General features: G+C 52.1%; 1 protein-coding gene across 1 annotated transcript in view; it reads right to left on the bottom strand.

The window, feature by feature from the left end:
* The window catches only part of LOC118371776 (ephrin type-A receptor 7), a 222,778-nt gene that overhangs the window by 148,952 nt on the left and 59,387 nt on the right, over positions 1–14,439 (bottom strand). The window contains exons 2-3 of the mRNA XM_052470570.1: positions 13,180–13,244; positions 9,603–10,275 (exon numbers count right to left, since the gene is read on the bottom strand). Of these exons, the coding sequence (XP_052326530.1) occupies positions 9,603–10,275; positions 13,180–13,244 (738 nt within the window). The remainder of the gene's footprint in view (positions 1–9,602; positions 10,276–13,179; positions 13,245–14,439) is intronic.

A 14,439-nucleotide genomic window follows, 5' to 3' on the forward strand; every position in this document is an offset into this window, starting at 1 on the left:
CATGCTAGCGTGCACACACACACACAGGCACGCACACAAACACACACATGCTAACACACACAAGCGCGCACACAAACACACACACAGGCATGCTAGCGCGCACACACGCACACACACACAATTACGCGCACAAACACAGACACAGGCATGCTAGCCAGCACACACACAGGCACACACACTAGCGCGCACACACACAGGCACGCATCCAAACACACACACGCTAACACACACAAGCATGCACACAAACACACACACAGGCATGCTAGCGTGCACACACACACACAGTCATGCACACAAACACACACACGCTAACACACACAGGCACGCACCCAAACACACACACGCTAACACACACAAGCATGCACACAAACACACACACAGGCATGCTGGCGTGCACACACACACACAGTCATGCACACAAACACACACACGCTAACACACACAGGCATGCACACAAACACACACACAGGCAAGCTAGCGCGCACACACACACACACAGGCACGCACACAAACACACACACACACGCTAACACACAGGCACGCACACAAACACACACACAGGCATGCTAGCGCGCACACACACACACACAGGCACGCACACAAACACACACATGCTAACACACACAAGCGCGCACACAAGCACACACACAGGCATGCTAGTGAGCACACACACACACACAGGCATACTAGCGTGCACACACACAGGCACGCACACAAACACACACACAGGCATGCTAGCGCGCACACACACACACAGGCACGCACACAAACACACACACGCTAACACACACAAGCGCGCACACACAAACACACACACACACAGGCATGCTAGTGCGCACACACACACACAGGCATGCTAGCGCGCACACACACAGGCACGCACACAAACACACACACAGGCATGCTAGCGCGCACACACACAAGCACGCACACAAACACACACACGCTAACACACACAGGCACGCACACAAACACACACACAGACACAGGCAAGAAGCCCACTCTCTCATATAGAGAAGCCCCCCCCCCTACACACACACAAAATAAAACATGAGAAGAGGCTGCTGTGTGTGTGTGTGGCAGTGCGTGTTGATTCCCAGCCTAATTCCTCAGTTTAGTGGAGCATTACGGCTGATCAATAGTGCTGGTGCTGGGGGCCCGTGGGAGTGGTGGGGGACTGCTGTCTCTGCATATTCATGCCATTAACACAGAATAGAGCAGTACTCCACTGGGGCTGCCACTGATGGGGACTGACAAGGCCAATCGCCCGCTACAGTCCCAACGAGGAGAGAGCTCTCGCTCTATCACGATGCTGTTCCCTCTCTCTCTGTCTGTACTGCTAGCCTCTCTCTCTCTATGTGTGTCTGTACTGCTAGCCTCTCTCTCTCTATGTGTGTCTGTACTGCTAGCCTCTCTCTCTCTCTCTCTCTCTCTCTCCCTCTCTCTCTCTCTCTCTGTCTGTACTGCTTGCCTCTCTCTCTCTATGTGTGTCTGTACTGCTAGCCTCTCTCTCTCTCTCTCTCTCTCTCCCTCCCTCTCTCTCTCTCTCTCTGTCTGTACTGCTAGCCTCCTCTCTCTCTCTCTCTCTCTCCCTCTCTCTCTCTCTCTCTGTCTGTACTGCTTGCCTCTCTCTCTCTGTCTGTACTGCTAGCCTCTCTCTCTCTATGTGTGTCTGTACTGCTAGCCTCTCTCTCTCTATGTGTGTCTGTACTGCTAGCCTCTCTCTCTCTCTCTCTCTCTCTCTCTCTCTCTCTCTCTCTCTCTCTCTCTGTCTGTACTGCTTGCTCTCTCTCTCTGTCTGTACTGCTAGCCTCTCTCTCTCTATGTGTGTCTGTACTGCTAGCCTCTCTCTCTCTCTCTCTCTCTCCCTCTCTCTCTCTCTCTCTCTGTCTGTACTGCTTGCCTCTCTCTCTCTGTCTGTACTGCTAGCTCTCTCTCTCTCTCTCTCTCTCTCTCTCTCTCTGTGTGTCTGTACTGCTAGCCTCTCTCTCTCTCTCCCTCTCTCTCTCTGTCTCTACTGCTAGTCTCTCTCTCTCTGTCTCTACTGCTAGCCTCTCTGTCTCTACTGCTAGCCCCTCTCTCTCTGTCTACTGCTAGCCTCTCTGTCTCTGCTGTTAGCCCCTCTCTATCTCTCTCTCTCTCTCTCTCTCTCTCTCTCTCTCTCTCTCTCTCTCTCTCTCTCTCTCTCTCTCTCTCTCTCTCTCTCTCTCTCTCTCTCTCTCTCTCTCTCTCTGTCTGTACTGCTAGCCTCTCTCTCTGTCTACTGCTAGCCTCTGTCTCTACTGCTAGCCCCTCTCTCTCTCTCTCTCTCTGTCTGTTCTGCTAGCCTCTCTCTCTCTGTCTGTACTGCTAGCCTCTCTCTCTCTCTGTCTCTACTGCTAGCCCCTCTCTCTCTCTCTGTCTGTACTTCTAGCCTCTCTATCTCTGTCTACTGCTAGCCTCTGTCTCTACTGCTAGCCTCTCTCTATCTATGTCTGTACTGCTAGCCTCTCTGTCTCTATTGCTAGCCCCTCTCTCTCTCTCTCTCTGTCTGTACTGCTTGCCTCTCTCTCTCTGTCTGTACTGCTAGCCTCTCTCTCTCTCTCTCTCTCTCTGTGTGTCTGTACTGCTAGCCTCTCTCTCTCTCCCTCTCTCTCTCTGTCTCTACTGCTAGTCTCTCTCTCTCTGTCTCTACTGCTAGCCCCCCTCTCTCTGTCTGTACTGCTAGCCTCTCTGTCTCTACTGCTAGCCCTCTCTCTCTGTCTACTGCTAGCCTCTCTGTCTCTGCTGTTAGCCCCTCTCTATCTCTGTCTGAACTGCTAGCCTCTGTGTCTCTACTGCTAGCCCCTCTCCTCTCTCTCTCTCTCTCTCTCTCTCTCTCTCTCTCTCTCTCTCTCTGTCTGTACTGCTAGCCTCTCTCTCTGTCTACTGCTAGCCTCTGTCTCTACTGCTAGCCCCTCTCTCTCTCTCTCTCTCTCTCTCTCTCTCTCTCTCTCTCTCTGTCTGTTCTGCTAGCCTCTCTCTCTCTGTCTGTACTGCTAGCCTCTCTCTCTCTCTGTCTCTACTGCTAGCCCCTCTCTCTCTCTCTGTCTGTACTTCTAGCCTCTCTATCTCTGTCTACTGCTAGCCTCTGTCTCTACTGCTAGCCTCTCTCTATCTATGTCTGTACTGCTAGCCTCTCTGTCTCTATTGCTAGCCCCTCTCTCTCTCTCTCTCTGTCTGTACTGTTAGCCTCTCTCTCTGTCTATTGCTGGCCTCTGTCTCTACTGCTAGCCTCTCTCTCTCTCTCTCTCTCTCTCTCTCTCTCTCTCTCTCTCTCTCTCTCTCTCTCTGTCTGTACTGCTAGCCTCTCTCTCTCTCTCTCTGTCTGTACTGCTAGCCTCTCTCTCTCTCTCTCTGTCTGTACTGCTAGCCTCTCTCTCTCTCTGTGTCTCTACTGCTAGCCCCTCTCTCTCTCTGTCTCTACTGCTAGCCTCTCTCTCTCTCTCTCTGTCTGTACTGCTAGCCTCTCTCTCTCTCTCTGTCGGTACTGCTAGCCTCTCTCTCTCTCTCTGTCGGTACTGCTAGCCTCTCTCTCTCTGTATGTCTGTACTGCTAGCCTCTCTCTCTCTATCTGTCTGTTCTGCTAGCCTCTCTCTCTCTATCTGTCTGTTCTGCTAGCCTCTCTCTCTCTGTCTGTACTGCGAGCCTGTCTCTCTGTCTCTACTGCTAGCTCTCTCTCTCTGTCTCTACTGCTAGCCCCTCTCTCTCTCTCTGTCGGTACTGCTAGCCTCTCTCTGTCTGTACTGCTAGCCTCTCTCCCTCTCTCTGTCTCTACTGCTAGCCTCTCTCTCTGTCTCTACTGCTAGCCCCTCTCTCTCTCTCTCTCTCTGTCTGTACTGCTAGCCCCTCTCTCTCTCTCTGTCGGTACTGCTAGCCTCTCTCTCTACGTCTGTACTGCTAGCCTCTCTCTCTACGTCTGTACTGCTAGCCTCTCTCTCTGTCTGTCTGTACTGCAAGCTGCTAACTCCCTGTAAAACACCCACAAATAATACACCATTCTTGGAACAGGCATTAAGTCCATACAGTCACAACCACTCATATTCTACCAGGAAAATCCAAGCCAGTCAGCCCTGAGGGACTCTTCTCAGTAAACCAGCAACACTTTGTCCTCAGTATTTTCTCTCTCTCTCTCTCTCTCTCTCTCTCTCTCTCTCTCTCTCTCTCTCTCTCTCTCTCACTCAGACTTACTCAGACTCCCTCTCTCTCTGTCTCTCTCACTCAGACTTACTCAGACTCCCTCTCTCTCAGTCTCCCTCTCTCTCTCACTCACTCAGTCTCTCGCTCAGTCTCTCGCTCAGTCAGTATCTCTCTCGCTCACTCTGTCTCTCTCGCTCACTCTGTCTCTCTCTCGCTCACTCTGTCTCTCTCTCGCTCACTCTGTCTCTCTCTCGCTCTCTATGTCTCTCGCTCTCTCAGTCTCTCGCTCTCTCAGTCTCTCGCTCTCTCAGTCTCTCGGTCTCTCAGTCTCTCGGTCTCTCGGTCTCTCAGTCTCTCACTCTCTCAGTCTCTCGCTCTCTCAGTCTCTCGCTCTCTCAGTCTCTCTCTCTGTCTCTCAGTCTCTCTGTCTCTGTCTCTCGCTCTCTGTCTCTGTCTCTCGCTCTCTCTGTCTCTCGCTCTCTGTCTCTCGCTCTCTATGTCTCTCGCTCTCTATGTCTCTCGCTCTGTCTCTGTCTCGCTCTCTCTGTCTCTCGCTCTCTCTCTGTCTCTCGCTCTCTATGTCTCTCGCTCTCTCTGTCTCTCGCTCTCTCTCTGTCTCTCAGTCTCTCTGTCTCTCTCTCGCTCACTCTGTCTCTCTCGCTCTCTCTATGTCTCTCGCTCTCTCAGTCTCTCGCTCTCTCAGTCTCTCAGTCTCTCGCTCTCTCAGTCTCTCGCTCTCTCAGTCTCTCGCTCTCTCAGTCTCTCTGTCTCTCGCTCTCTGTCTCTGTCTCTCGTCTCTCTGTCTCTGTCTCTCGCTCTCTCTGTCTCTCTCTCTCTATGTCTCTCGCTCTCTATGTCTCTCGCTCTCTATGTCTCTCGCTCTCTATGTCTCTCGCTCTCTCTGTCTCTCGCTCTCTGTCTCTCGCTCTCTCTGTCTCTCGCTCTCTCTGTCTCTCAGTCTCTCTGTCTCTCAGTCTCTCGCTCTCTCTGTCTCTCGCTCTGTGTCTCTCGCTCTCTCTGTCTCTCGCTCTCTGTCTCTCGCTCTCTCTGTCTCTCGCTCTCTCGCTCTCTCTGTCTCTCGCTCTCTCTGTCTCTCTCTCTCTCGCTCTCTCTGTCTCTCGCTCTCTATTTCTCTCGCTCTCTATGTCTCTCGCTCTCTATGTCTCTCGCTCTCTATGTCTCGCTCTCTATGTCTCGCTCTCTCTGTCTCTCGCTCTCTATGTCTCTCGCTCTCTCTGTCTCTCGCTCTCTCGCTCTCTCTGTCTCTCGCTCTCTATTTCTCTCGCTCTCTATGTCTCTCGCTCTCTATGTCTCTCGCTCTCTCTATGTCTCGCTCTCTATGTCTCGCTCTCTCTGTCTGTCTCTCGCTCTCTCTGTCTCTCGCTCTTTCTGTCTCTCTCTCTCGCTCTCTATGCCTCTCGCTCTCTCTCTGTCTCTCGCTCTCTCTGTCTCTCAGTCTCTCGCTCTCTCTGTCTCTCGCTCTCTGTCTCTCGCTCTCTCTGTCTCTCGCTCTCTCTGTCTCTCGCTCTCTCTCTGTCTCTCAGTCTCTCGCTCTCTCTGTCTCTCGCTCTCTGTCTCTCAGTCTCTCGCTCTCTCTGTCTCTCAGTCTCTCGCTCTCTCTGTCTCTCGCTCTCTGTCTCTCACTCTCTGTCTCTCGCTCTCTCTGTCTCTCGCTCTCTGTCTCTCGCTCTCTATGTCTCTCGCTCTCTATGTCTCTCGCTCTCTATGTCTCTCGTTCTCTCTGTCTCTGTCTCTCGCTCTCTGTCTCTGTCTCTCGCTCTCTCTGTCTCTCGCTCTCTGTCTCTCGCTCTCTATGTCTCTCGCTCTCTATGTCTCTCGCTCTCTATGTCTCGCTCTCTATGTCTCTCGCTCTCTCTGTCTCTCGCTCTCTATGTCTCTCGCTCTCTCTGTCTCTCGCTCTCTCTGTCTCTCAGTCTCTCTGTCTCTCTCTCGCTCACTCTGTCTCTCTCGCTCTCTCTATGTCTCTCGCTCTCTCAGTCTCTCGCTCTCTCAGTCTCTCAGTCTCTCGCTCTCTCAGTCTCTCGCTCTCTCAGTCTCTCGCTCTCTCAGTCTCTCTGTCTCTCGCTCTCTGTCTCTGTCTCTCGCTCTCTGTCTCTGTCTCTCGCTCTCTGTCTCTGTCTCTCGCTCTCTCTCTGTCTCTCTCTCTCTATGTCTCTCGCTCTCTATGTCTCTCGCTCTCTATGTCTCTCGCTCTCTATGTCTCTCGCTCTCTATGTCTCTCGCTCTCTCTGTCTCTCGCTCTCTATGTCTCTCGCTCTCTCTGTCTCTCGCTCTCTCTGTCTCTCAGTCTCTCTGTCTCTCAGTCTCTCGCTCTCTCTGTCTCTCGCTCTGTGTCTCTCGCTCTCTCTGTCTCTCGCTCTCTCTGTCTCTCGCTCTCTCTGTCTCTCGCTCTCTATTTCTCTCGCTCTCTATGTCTCTCGCTCTCTATGTCTCTCGCTCTCTATGTCTCGCTCTCTATGTCTCGCTCTCTCTGTCTCTCGCTCTCTATGTCTCTCGCTCTCTCTGTCTCTCGCTCTCTCGCTCTCTCTGTCTCTCGCTCTCTATTTCTCTCGCTCTCTATGTCTCTCGCTCTCTATGTCTCTCGCTCTCTATGTCTCGCTCTCTATGTCTCGCTCTCTCTGTCTCTCGCTCTCTCTGTCTCTCGCTCTTTCTGTCTCTCGCTCTCTCGCTCTCTATGCCTCTCGCTCTCTCTGTCTCTCGCTCTCTCTGTCTCTCAGTCTCTCGCTCTCTCTGTCTCTCGCTCTCTGTCTCTCGCTCTCTCTGTCTCTCGCTCTCTCTGTCTCTCGCTCTCTCTGTCTCTCTGTCTCTCAGTCTCTCGCTCTCTCTGTCTCTCGCTCTCTGTCTCTCAGTCTCTCGCTCTCTCTGTCTCTCAGTCTCTCGCTCTCTCTGTCTCTCGCTCTCTGTCTCTCACTCTCTGTCTCTCGCTCTCTCTGTCTCTCGCTCTCTATGTCTCTCGCTCTCTATGTCTCTCGCTCTCTATGTCTCTCGCTCTCTATGTCTCTCGTTCTCTCTGTCTCTCGCTCTCTCTGTCTCTCGCTCTCTATGTCTCTCGCTCTCTCTGTCTCTCTCTCTCTCTGTCACTCGCTCTCTCTGTCTCTCGCTCTCTCTGTCTCTCGCTCTCTCGCTCTCTCTGTCTCTCGCTCTCTCTGTCTCTCGCTCTCTATTTCTCTCGCTCTCTATGTCTCTCGCTCTCTATGTCTCTCGCTCTCTATGTCTCGCTCTCTCTGTCTCTCGCTCTCTCTGTCTCTCGCTCTCTATGCCTCTCGCTCTCTCTGTCTCTCGCTCTCTCTGTCTCTCAGTCTCACACTCTCTCTGTCTCTCGCTCTATGGCTCTCGCTCTCTCTGTCTCTCGCTCTCTCTGTCTCTCGCTCTCTCGCTCTCTCGCTCTCTCTGTCTCTCGCTCTCTCTGTCTCTCGCTCTCTCTGTCTCTCGCTCTCTATGCCTCTCGCTCTCTCTGTCTCTCGCTCTCTCTGTCTCTCAGTCTCACACTCTCTCTGTCTCTCGCTCTATGGCTCTCGCTCTCTCTGTCTCTCGCTCTCTCTGTCTCTCGCTCTCTCGCTCTCTCGCTCTCTCTGTCTCTCGCTCTCTCTGTCTCTCAGTCTCTCGCTCTCTCTGTCTCTCGCTCTCTGTCTCTCGCTCTCTCTGTCTCTCGCTCTCTCTGTCTCTCGCTCTCTCTGTCTCTCGCTCTCTCTGTCTCTCAGTCTCTCGCTCTCTCTGTCTCTCGCTCTCTGTCTCTCGCTCTCTATGTCTCTCGCTCTCTCTTTCTCTCGCTCTCTCTGTCTCTCAGTCTCTCGCTCTCTCTGTCTCTCGCTCTCTGTCTCTCACTCTCTGTCTCTCGCTCTCTCTGTCTCTCGCTCTCTCTGTCTCTCGCTCTCTCTGTCTCTCGCTCTCTATGTCTCTCGCTCTCTCTGTCTCTCGCTCTCTCTCTCTGTCTCTCGCTCTCTGTCTCTCGCTCTCTGTCTCTCGCTCTCTCGCTCTCTGTCTCTCGCTCTCTCTGTCTCTCGCTCTCTCTGTCTCTCGCTCTCTATTTCTCTCGCTCTCTATGTCTCTCGCTCTCTATGTCTCTCGCTCTCTATGTCTCGCTCTCTCTGTCTCTCGCTCTCTCTGTCTCTCGCTCTCTATGCCTCTCGCTCTCTCTGTCTCTCGCTCTCTCTGTCTCTCAGTCTCACACTCTCTCTGTCTCACGCTCTATGGCTCTCGCTCTCTCTGTCTCTCGCTCTCTCTGTCTCTCGCTCTCTCGCTCTCTCTGTCTCTCGCTCTCTCTGTCTCTCGCTCTCTCTGTCTCTCGCTCTCTCGCTCTCTCTGTCTCTCGCTCTCTCTGTCTCTCGCTCTTTCTGTCTCTCGCTCTCTCGCTCTCTATGCCTCTCGCTCTCTCTGTCTCTCGCTCTCTCTGTCTCTCAGTCTCTCGCTCTCTCTGTCTCTCGCTCTCTGTCTCTCGCTCTCTCTGTCTCTCGCTCTCTCTGTCTCTCGCTCTGTCTCTCGCTCTCTATGTCTCTCGCTCTCTCGCTCTCTGTCTCTCGCTCTCTCTGTCTCTCGCTCTCTCTGTCTCTCGCTCTCTCTGTCTCTCGCTCTCTCGCTCTCTCTGTCTCTCGCTCTCTCTGTCTCTCGCTCTCTCTGTCTCTCGCTCTCTCGCTCTCTCTGTCTCTCGCTCTCTCTGTCTCTCTGTCTCTCATTCTCTCTGTCTCTCGCTCTCTCTGTCTCTCGCTCTCTCTGTCTCTCGCTCTCTATGTCTCTCGCTCTCACTGTCTCTCGCTCTCACTGTCTCTCGCTGTCTCGGTCTCTCGCTATCTCTGTCTCTCGCTCTCTCTGTCTCTTGCTCTCTCTGTCTCTTGCTCTCTCTGTCTCTCTCTGTCTCTCGCTCTCTCTGTCTCTTGCTCTCTCTCGCTCTCTCTGTCTCTTGCTCTCGCTCTCAGTCTCTCTCGCTCAGTGGGCTGTTCGCACAAAGACACAAGATGGGATGTGAAAGTTGACCCTCACATCTCCCACTGCCTTTACACTGGCCGTGTGCGGGGGTGTGTGTGTGTGTGTGTGTGTTAGTTGGCCGTGAACTGCCCACGTGCCACATTCTCAAAGCAATTCACGACAGTCATCAATATTACAAAATGCTGTCTTGTTGAATACAATGACTACCTGAGGACAGTGCAGTGCCTCACTCATCCTACTCACAACACCATCTCACCCACTTCCCTTCACAATGTAAGAATGTTGTCTGCCCTCAAACATGATTACAGGTTGTCGATGGAATGTCTCAAACAGTCAGACAGAACTGATTGAAGTCAAAAACGGAATATTTCTCGTGATTACTTACTTAAATATCTTATTTAACTAGGCAAGAACACTGTCCCCTGCCATTCATTTGTTTCCAGCCTCTCCTTCCTCCTCTCATTCCCTTTACATAAATCCTTCCATCCCTCTCTTCTTACCTTCACAGCTGCTGTGGCCCTCCTCGTAACCCGCTGAACAGCTGCACTTCCCGATGGGCACCAGCCACTCCCCTTCGGCGCTGCAGTGCATCCTGGGAGGGCTGTCCGTGTCCACCTCGGAATTGTTGACGCAGGCTCCCCTGACTTCCACCAGGGTGGCGAACGCCGCCTCGGCAACCGTATCGGAAAACACAGCCAGGTTCTGCACCGTGGCCAGGCAGCGCTTGTAGTACACCCGCACCGCCACCAAGGCCACGCACGCCCCCACGTCCTGGAACGCCAGGTGGAACCCTTTCCGGTTCAGGTGTCCGATCTCCCGCACCTCCGTGTTGAGCTTCATCTTCCTCTCGCCCAGGTCGCCCTGCGTGAAGCTCTCGTCGGCGGCGATGGTGTCGATCTTGGTGTAGCGCTCCTCGCGGGTCACCCGGCCCAGGTCTTTGTCCGACTCCACGTAGAGCAGGTTGAAGGTCTCCTTGCAGGTGCCCGCCACGCCCGGGATGCTGTTGCAGTCGCGTAGCGTGAACTGCAGCTCCACGAAGATGCGCTGGCCGCCGCGCCGCGCCACCCAGCCCGTCTGCAGCCAGTTGTTCTGCAGCGCCGGCTCCATCACGTTACACACCTGGTAGGTCCTGATGGGCTTGTACTTCTCATCCACGCCACTGATCTCCTCCCACTGGGGAGATGGTGAGGAGAGGAGGTATGAGAGAGGGAGAGAGATAAAAGGAGGGATGAGGGGCGGCAGAAAGAGAGCGCGAGAGTAATGGATAGTGGGTGTGACAGAGGTATTGGAAGGAGGGAAGAGGGACAGACAAACACAGGAGCTGGTGAGGGTCATCTGAAAGACATTATAACCCAGACAGGGTACATGTAAATATCATGTGTGGGTTTCTGGCTGGTACCAGGGTTTCAGTCCTAGAGGAGTAACCAAGGAGAGAGAGAGAGAGAGAGAGAGAGCGAGAGAGAGTGAGTGTAAGGAGGAGGAAACAAGCCTCAGAGTGTGTGTGTTCATGTGTCTCCGCAGACACAAACCCACACATGATATTGAGAAGGAGTAAATGAGCCACCAGAGTGTGTATGTGTGTGTGTGTGTGTGTGTGTGTGTGTGTGTGTGTGTGTGTGTGTGTGTGTGTGTGTGTGTGTGTGTGTGTGTGTGTGTGTGTGTGTGTGTGTGTGTGTGTGTGTGTGTGTGTGTGTGTGTGTGTGTGTGTCTCAATCTCCACACAGAGAGACTAATTACAGTGGCGGGGGCCTCCACAGAGACTATAGAGCTGTAAAGCAGCTCACAGCCGCCCACTGACACTACAGGGAGGGAAAATGCAAATGGCTGCCACGTCCAGAATTAACTGGGTAAATAAAGAACAGATTGGAGGGGAGACGTGCCCACATGGCCGTCGTCATTTTGGACTGCAGGTGAAATTGACTCACCATCCGTGCTGAACGAGCGACGGACAAGCTCTGCTAAATACTCTAGCGGGACTCTGCATTCGCCAAACAAATGAACACGTTGAAATCTATGCATCGGGATTCTGTATTGTGTATCGTTTAATTGACGTCACAATAGTCAGGGAGATGTTCCTGGGTTAGATCGCGCGGTCAGGCAAAACCCTGTCTATGGCCATTCATCCCAACTAGGGGCCAGGGTCTATATTCACGAAGCCTCGAGGGTAAGGAACGCTGATCTGAGATCAGTTTGGGCGTTTAAATCCTAACGAATGAGAGGGGAGACGCCTGGTGAACGTGGTGCTGGAGCGCTAGGCTCCTCCCACCACGCACGCCTCCCGCCATCCCCAGGCACGAGTCATCGCGTCGCTGCACAGGAGCACGTCGCAGCCCGTCGGGAAAAATACGACGTCTTCGATTTGTGAGCGGTGATGAAATGTTAAGCCTGACGTTCACATTTACCGATGTCAGGACTGATACGGAGATCGACCTTTTACACTGGAGAACCAGTTGAAGAAGCAGTTCATTGGTTATAATTACCCATCTGGTCACAGTATGGTGCTGCTAAGTCTACGTGGTGACACAGCCACAACATGACTCAGACACGCTTTCATCCTAAAAGGGGAGCTGGCTTCAGTGGTGCCGTGTAGATCCACGGGACACATTTAGCTTTCTGTCTGTGACTTGTGGTCAACTTGTGGTCAGCTTGTAGCTCAGTCGGTAGAGCACGGAGCTTGCAAACGCTAGGATGGTGGGTTTGATTCCCGGGACCACCCATACGCCAAAATACATGCACGCATGCCTGTGAATCTTCTACGTGGCATATGTAATATTAACATACTGTGGTTGGAGCTGCAACATGGGACTGGGTGGTTTATCTAAGCCTACGTCTTGTGGTTTTGGTGACAGACGGGTATGAATGACTTTCAAAATGTACGCGTCGTCCTAAAGCAGTCTGACTGTGTTATATGAACTGGACCTCTTTTACAAGCTGCATCGATTCATTAAGAGCATAATAAATCCTCCAGTGTCTTGTATTTTACTGATAAAACCTATGAGTGGAAGATAAATGGGGAGCCGGTGACTTCAAAAACCACTTCATCTTCAGTCATTCTTTTTTTTTTTTAAACCTCCCGCCACTGGCTTATTATCCATCATTCATAAGTTGGCGTGTGGTTTTTACAAGCCAAAATCGATAGCGGAAGGGACAATTTATGTGGCTGTGTGTGTGTCTGGACGGTGGGCGCAGGGACGTCCTGTCCAGGATTAGACCATTGATTCGCGTGCAGTGATGAGCTCGGCTCTGTTCTGTTCAGGGAGGGACAGAGAGAGGCAGAATGAATGGAGGGGGAGGGAGGGAGGAGCGCAGAGGGGCAGAGAGGTGGGGCCAGCGGTCCACTAACAGTCCATTTGGGCAGCGTGCTCCCTGGAACTGTGCCCACTGGGGGGGGCTGTTCTCAGTTAGAAGCAAGCTGGACTACTCCATGACACAAAGTGTGTAGATGTACACTGGCACGCACACCTATTCACATATGCATAGGCACATACATTCAAACATGCACTCGCACACACACACACACACACACACACGCACACACACACACACACACACACACACACACACACACACACACACACACACACTCACAGACACACACACACACTCACACACACACACACACTCACAGACACACTCACAGACACACACACACACACACACACACACAGACACACACACACACACACACACACACACACACACACACACACACACACACACACACACACACACACACACACACACACACACACACACACACACACACACACACACACACACACACACACACACACACACACACACACACACACACACACAGACACACACACACACACACACACACACTCACAGACACACACACACACACACACACACACTCACAGACACACACACACACACACACACACACACACACACACTCACAGACACACACACACACACACACACACACACACACACACACACACACACACACACACACACACACACACACACACACACACACACACACACACACACACACACACACAGGTAAAACATGTATATTCAAAGTACACAACGGACTGGTACACTCACTCCATTGGAGGGGTACGACGTCCAGCCGAGCTCTGCCTGAGTTTCTTTAGAGTTCAGCAGGACCACTGGAAGAGAAAAGGTGGGAAAGAGACAGAAAAGAGAGGGAAAAGAAAGTGGGAGAACAGCATTAGGTCAGTCGAAGAACAGCACGCACGTCGTTCCATGCTGTCAAGTCAGAATCCAACACCATTCGTCATCTCACAGTCTCGTTGCATTAGGCATTTCAGTCAGTAAGCAGGCACTCTTATCCAGAGTGACTTACAGAGGCATTCCTATTAGCAACCGCATATCACAGTCATAGGAAGCCGGCAAGGTGAATAATCTGTCCATGTGCCCTTGAGCAAGGCACGTAAACCTAATTTGCTCCAGGGGTGCGTACTACCATGGCTGACCCTGTAAAACAACACGTTTCACGGCACCAATCCAGTGGATGTGACAATAAAACATGTCTTTTCTACATGTTTCCTCAATGAAGTAGATCAGCTTAGTCACTAGTCTCGATTACGCGCATTACATCACCCGGTGGATATGATAGAGTGCTTACAAACATCTAGACTTCTTACAAATCCAGAGGATGCCCAGACCATCTCTCTGTGAAATAAGGAGGAGGGCAATAGCCACTGTAGTTGAGATTGACTCTTGGACATAACTTTAGAACACAGATGAAAATGAGGTGATGACACTCTTGAATAGCTGCACTTAAAGTAATAACAGCCCACATACAAATTGGAGATTTGGCTAATCCCAACAGTTCCATCGCCGGCAAAATACTTCCAAGTGATACAAATGTGTTTTCATAAGTGCATTGATAGCATCTGTTCAGGAACTAAGCTTGTAGGACAACATGTTTTTCATCCTGTAACTTTAAACAACAGCAGCTACTAGAAAACAAGCCGGGGCATTAAGGACACAAAGGGTATCCAGAGTCTTGACTCCTTTCAGCACCATGGACAGCAAACAGCTAGAGCCAGTGGTTCAGCACACTAGACAGCAACACAGCCACTGCTGCAGCTTCAGGACCTTGGACAGCACATGGTCAGCCATGACAACCTACATACAGAACTGCTTTTCAGGACCTTGGACAGCCCTCCAGTACCCATCCAACATTTAGGCGGCCTGACTACAGCAGCGTCGGTTTCTTTCGGATTCGACAGAACCTTGCACAGTGCAGCTATAATATTAATACCGGATGACACATAGCAACCATAGCAAGTCTTCACTGATACTTCAGAATCTTGGACAGCAGCGCTTCCATAAAAA

This window comes from Oncorhynchus keta, chromosome 19, assembly GCF_023373465.1.
Source record: "Oncorhynchus keta strain PuntledgeMale-10-30-2019 chromosome 19, Oket_V2, whole genome shotgun sequence".
NCBI classification, from domain to species: domain Eukaryota; kingdom Metazoa; phylum Chordata; class Actinopteri; order Salmoniformes; family Salmonidae; genus Oncorhynchus; species Oncorhynchus keta.